The 6,760-nt window shown below is 28.4% G+C and overlaps 1 protein-coding gene across 12 annotated transcripts in view; it reads right to left on the bottom strand.

Moving 5' to 3' along the window:
• Positions 1-6,760, bottom strand: part of LOC106457347 (inositol hexakisphosphate and diphosphoinositol-pentakisphosphate kinase-like) — a 211,293-nt gene that overhangs the window by 81,008 nt on the left and 123,525 nt on the right. For all 12 annotated transcript variants that reach the window (XM_022383235.1, XM_022383240.1, XM_022383244.1 and 9 more), the window contains one exon: positions 2,440-2,561. In XM_022383235.1, the coding sequence (XP_022238943.1) occupies positions 2,440-2,561 (122 nt within the window). The remainder of the gene's footprint in view (positions 1-2,439; positions 2,562-6,760) is intronic.

The following is a 6,760-nucleotide window of genomic DNA, read 5'->3' as shown; positions in this document are numbered from 1 at the left end:
AATAAGATTCAAAGCTATAAAAATTATGCTTTGCCTGAGAAATGACAACATTTATTATTAGCAATTTATGTTAAATTTCATACTTCTTGGAGTGGATGCCTAGAGAGCAAATGTCACAATTCTCATACTTGGGGGAATTCAAGATTTTTTTCTAATATTGCCCTATAAAAGTAACAACTTAAAAGTTACATACTATTAAAACATGGACTATTAGCTGCATTCTTATGCTATATTTATTAGTATACCATGAAAAGAAAGTAATTTGATTTAAATTTTGAATGTAACTCACTAAAACCCCATGACATGCCCATGGAGAGAGGGTTAAACAAGGCAACTGAAGCTTCTCTTCATTAATAAATCTAAAATTTTGTTTTTTTGGACTTCATTTTAAACTTTATTATTGTTACATTTTTTTACACATCCATCATATAACATATTTAAGGTACTTTTCTTTCTTCCTTACAACATAAGCACTCACAAAAACATCAAACTTTATTTACAAGTTCATTTCCATTCATTTTCCATTAACAAAAAAAATCTGGCCTGTTAATCAAATATTTTGACATCAACTTTTCTTGTTATTAAAAATACACACGTGTTTACACATTTATAAAACTATACATATCTATGGTAACAAACAGTAAGTTTTATTTATACCTAACTTGTGCCTCACCTATGACACACATGTACCTTTGTTTCTTGCCTTAAATCTATGCTTTTAGTAAACATAAGTTTCACATAATTTCTAAATACAAGTACCTAAAAACATCTAAGCGTAAACTTGGTAATGTATTAACCTTACCCCATATTAATACTTGTTGAACAACATACAATTTACTTGCTCTCATAATAAATGAGTGTTTAAATTTTGGACATTTAATTTGAACTAAAATTTTTCTTGTAAGACGTACATATTGTGCTTTTGACCAGTAGTGACAAACAGAAAAATACAGTTTACTTTTTTTTTTTATCAAGGTATTTTAGATAAATTTGTAAATATAAGACAAACCAATCCAACTATAATGACTTGATTCATATTAGGTTGGTAGACTTTACCTTAGTGTTATCTACTAATTTTTAACATAAAAGATGTTTGAACCAGCCACAATAAGAAGTTACTGAAATATTTCAAAGTATCACACAGTTTTTAATCTTTTTTTTTTCATCATATTTCAGCAATCTTTCTGCCATATCAACCAGCCTTTGTGTATTCTGAAGAATAAATAATGTACAAAGGCTACTGAACACTTAATTTAGTGTTTTGTTTACCAGAAAAAGCCTATAGGTGAATGAAAGTTTGTCCTGTTGGAAGACCTTCTCTCCTTCCTCACGAGTATTCAAAACTAATGTAATTGTTAAATGGACATGATGTAAAAACATAATCCAAATATCTCTGATGTAATAGCTGAAAAGTCTAAAACCAAAATTAAATAGTGCATTTTTGATTTTTTTCATTTTTAAAGAGTTTTCTCAAGTTAAGTATAACATCTGATAACTGAAACAAATGGTATACATTCTTTTATAGAGCAAATCTGAATAAATATTCAAAATTATGAAACTGAATAAGGCTAAAAACATGTTTTATTTACAAACTGAAAAGAAAATGTTTGTTTGAACAGTGCTAACAACCAACACTAACTCAGAATGTTGTTTTTATTCTGTATTTTAAGATAAAAGATTCACCATGCATTTATAACAGCTGAAAAGGAAAGGAGTGTAAGATGTTACACAATGTCTAAACATTAAATTTCTATTTTACTAGTTGACTACATGTTTTTTATATAAATCTCCCTGTGATTATATAATTTAAAACATGTATTTATCATTGCACTGTTTAGGCTGAACATGGAGTTGTTGAATATGCAGGACTAACTTGTGTCTAGGTTTTTGTTATAATTATTTCAGTGAACAATCAACATAATTGTGATTACATCCATAACAAAGAATAACTATAAATAGCTTGGAAACACATACCATATTAGCAAATTTGTACACAATAAGTAAACAAAAATTTCTTTTAAGTAATAAAAAACGTTATTGATCATGCATTGTTTTATATAAAAACTCTATACATTTTGCTTTATGTGCTAATTGCATTTACTGTCCATGACTTGTTTGATGTGTTAGTTACATACACTGCTCCCATTTTGTTTCATGGGCTATTGTTTGTCTCATCCAATGAGTTAATTAAAGTTAACATTCTTTTCTTTTGGCTTTATTAGTATTATTTATGATTTGTTCATTGCATTTACTATGTATATTTTATGTTTTAATTTTGCTTTATACATGTAGACAATAATGAAACTTTACTAGAAAGATTAACTTTTTATATTAAGAATGGGAAATTTTAAAGGAAAACAACCATTTCATACATTAGATATGACTGAAAATTATGAATACAATAACATAAAGTATCAGCACCTTGTTGGAAATACTTACTTTTGCAAAAGCAGCTGCTGTCATTTGCACTCGACCCTCATCAGAAGCATAGATCTTCAAGTCATGTCTGTAGGTGCTGTGTAATCTCAGTAGACCTAAGCCTTGAGTCCCAGCATATTCACCTATTCACAAGTTAATCAGTTGTTTCTTAAAAATAAGAAGCATTTCAAGCACTATGTTAACTAACAATTAATTATATATATGAAAAACAAATATTCATATATGCATACTAAGAAATATATTTTAGATTTATTAACAGTTTCATATGTATGATATTTTGCAACTATATGAATTAAAGTACAAAAAAATGAGATAATTGCTTACGGTTCCCTTGCTAACAAATGTATTTAACACAATTTAAAGAGTAAGACTTTACTTGAACTCTACACTGGTGGAGTGTTCTGGGAATATTAGCTCTTTAATTTATATATGTATACAAAATTATTAATTTTGTACTAACAAGACAGAATCCATGATCATTTATTAAGTCATGATTTTAGCTCAAGTTCCACTGGATATAAAACTTTAAATCAAGATGCAATAATTATCAGCATTTTCTGTCTGTAATTTCATAAATATTGATCTACAACTATCTTTTTCATGTTACAATTCTGGCATAAACAGAAAATAAATTTCATAAAGTATTAGTTATTCATTTGTTTAACATACATGTTATAGTTTCTTCACTTCAATTTCTACCATCAATACACACTTTTTGCACATTAAAATTTCTGTACTTTATGTATTTTCATCAAATTATTAACAACTTTTTTCACAAACATCTGTTAAGCACTTTACAACTAACTTTTACTCATAAAAATACAAAGATCCCAATTTCCAAATGCACCTTACAAATCTGTCCAGCAGATTACATGCTCTTCAGTTGTGATTTCAAATGCTAGCATTTTTCCAATAATTCTTCTCAAATACCACTTTTATTTTTTACTGTGATAAGCCACACCTACCACTGTTAACACAGAACAATCAAATGACAAAAATGGGGGGGGGGGGGAAATCAAAGATTCCATGACCTAGTTCTTTATTCCTATCCCAACTGTAATTTAAACATATCTGTTGTTTTAGAAAGAAAAGAAAAGCACTGTATACAGTTCACTCTGGCATCATTACTACGTTACATGAAAAGTTGTTAATAATGTTATCGTTATCATATTCGTTAAAATAATTATACTTACTGTTCAAACCTTATTGTTTGTTGTTTTTTTTACTGAATTTCGTGCAAAGCTGCAAAAGAGCTATTTGCACTAGTCATCCATAATTTTGAAATGACAGACTGAAGGGAAGACTAGTTAACATCACCCACCACCAACTCTTGGGCTATTCTTTTACCAATGAATAGTGGGAGTGACCATCCCATTATAAAGTACCTACAGCTGAAGAGGTGAGCATGTTTGGTGATGTGGTTCAATTCAAACCTTATACAGAACTGTGTGTTCACTAATGGTGATTGTCCGTGCATTATTTTTTGTGTTAAAAGTTGTAAATATTTTGCTTGATGTGCTAATTACACTTGCTGTCCATGTTTTGCCTGACATGTTATAATTATCAGATATGTCTGATTTCATGTGTTATTGTCTATGTCTCATTCAATATGTTAATTAATGTTCATGCTCATATCTTCTAGCTATATTACTATTTTGTATTATGTGTTAATTGCAACGACTATGTACGTGCTACATTTAATATTTCTGTCTTTCTAATGTTTAAATAATTGCTTCTTGTAGTAACCATTTACTTTGATGTAATATTGAATGTATAAAGTTTATTCCATTTTCTCACTTCTTGCTTGATGTGTTAATTACCGAGTTGCTCTCTCAGTTCTTTGTGGTGTAAACTGCAAATATTGTCATCATCTTATGTATTCAGTTAATATAACAACATAATATCCATGTTTTTCCTCCTTTGTAGTTGGTTTAAGGCCTTATTTAAATTTAATGTCAATGTCTTGCTCTTCAGCTTGTATACTACTACCGTGTCTGTCTATTGTTTTTCAAGTTAATATGAAGTTACCAATTTCATGTGTACACTTGTTTTGTAAGTTACTGTCATTAGGAATATTTAAAAGATGAATAAAAACTGGAATTTTTCAACCTGTACAAAAAATAAAATTAGTACCAGTTCACAAAACAACTTTTATAACTTATAAGTTTGAATGAAGAAACAACATAAAGTTCAGTGTTCCCTATTTCCAAATCCAGACAATGAGTAAAGAAACTCCAAAACATTTACTGATTTAAAAGAAATCCTACACCTTCAGTGAAAAAAAACTTTGGCTATTTTCTGTTTTTTGATAATTCTGTACTGAAAATAAAATAATATAAATATATAACTAAATACAATACCTCTATAGTTTGAGGTATGGCACTGGACATTAAACATCTTGAAATTTGTTTCAAGCATTAGTAGTTCTAAGCATAACAATTAGTGAAACAGTCATTCTACTTAGTTTTAACCCTTTCCAGACTCAAATAATTCACTGATACTTGAACAATAGCATCCTTTTATTAAGAATATGTATTATAAATATAGCTATATTATCCTCTTAGCAAAGTGTTATAAATGGAACTACAGTATCCTTTTATAACAGATAAAATATCTTTACTATGGAGCATGTATCAATGTATTCAAAAGTAGTATTTCATATTTTACACTGTATAGTTTGGGTATTTAGTTTTTCCTTACATTTTGCTTTTAAAAGATTTGTGCTAAAAACAGCAAAAAAATAAAAATAATAAAGCTTGCAAGTTAAAAAGCCATTCACACTGATTTACTAAATGACTGGCATGAGACTGCTCAAATCGTCAAATGTTAAAAAGTTTTTAAGTAGACACAACAAGTACTTTCTGTGCATTGTAGCATTAATCTAGAGATACATATTCATTGAACACTAAACAACAAGGACGCTTCTGAACTATGAAATTTGATTGAAGCTCAAAAGTTGTTTGGTTTGGACTAATTCTGTTTTACATCTGATTTCATATGATTTCAGAATAAAATACTTAGTTTATATTGTAAATAACAAAATAAGTAAAAAATACATATTTCTTAAAATCAAACATTAACTTTTGAAATAGAAAAAAACACACCAATTTTTCAATGTCAGATATTTAAAATGTTTTTATCATAAAGTGAATGCTCAACATCATCAAAAAATAATAACCTTGTTTTATGTCATTAATTCTTAATTTTTTTAAGTCTACATAGTTTATGTTTTACCAATTACAAAAATTGGTGAGGATGAATATTTCATATGAGCTAGCAATGTATCTGGTCTAGAAAGGGTTAGAAATGGTTAATTAATTGGTTCTGATGCAAATAACCGTGCTGTCATACCATCCAAGAAACTAAGTAACAATTCAATTACGTGGTTATTACAAGTTATTGAACATATTCAACTACAACATTCAAAACATACTTTTATTTTCTTGCTGAACACTATCCTTCAAGTTTATAAAACATGTAAATTGTGAAAATTTTAATCACTGGGTTAAAGAAACCGCCGACTTTTAAATATCTAAAACAACAACATAACCTGAGACAAGCAAGTGCTGCAGTATCTATGTATGTGCATTCTGATGTTGTTTACCTTACAACAATATTTATAATATTAAAGTAATAACTTTAAATACAAGCAACAGAAAATACACAAGTTTTCACAAATTCTATAGCAGAGCTCTGTGATTCCCACAGCAAGTGCTTTAGAGCTGCTTTCAAAGTTTAACACCATACCTGAACATCTTGTTGAGACTGACACAACATTACTTCCAACAAAACATAAATTGAAAGCATTAACAACCTGATTTAAATCAAATTTATCAATAAGAACTACACAAACTTATGTACACAGTGCATGAGGCATTTCATGCGTTATATGCAGAGAACAATGTTTGCAGCGACTTACGTACTTAACAAGAGGCAGAAAGAAAAAAAATTGTATTTAAAGACTTATTGATCTATCTGACAGACCACTGACAAACACATAGCATTTGTACAAACACTCAAGTAGTTATAGCTTGCTCATAAGACAAAACTAACAACTTTTTTGATAAATATTTTGTATTTGGAGTGTTTGCAGGATTCTGCAAAACAGGATTATTTATCTACAATCTACCGGTAAATTAATTAACAATAACATGTATTAAACTCTTTTCATTTATTCACTAACTTTTCTAGTATTTTAAGCTTTCTTTATTATGTACAAAAATTAGTTTATATATATATATATATATATATATATATAATGTCAGTTATTTTCTTATTCAGATGCGAAGAAAAACCAAAAACAAAATGGACACTAGTCGTA

Source organism: Limulus polyphemus, unplaced genomic scaffold, assembly GCF_000517525.1.
Source record: "Limulus polyphemus unplaced genomic scaffold, Limulus_polyphemus-2.1.2 Scaffold320, whole genome shotgun sequence".
Classification (NCBI taxonomy): domain Eukaryota; kingdom Metazoa; phylum Arthropoda; class Merostomata; order Xiphosura; family Limulidae; genus Limulus; species Limulus polyphemus.
The sequence above is the reverse complement of the archived record's forward strand: the minus strand, read 5'-3'. Positions and strand labels throughout refer to the sequence as shown.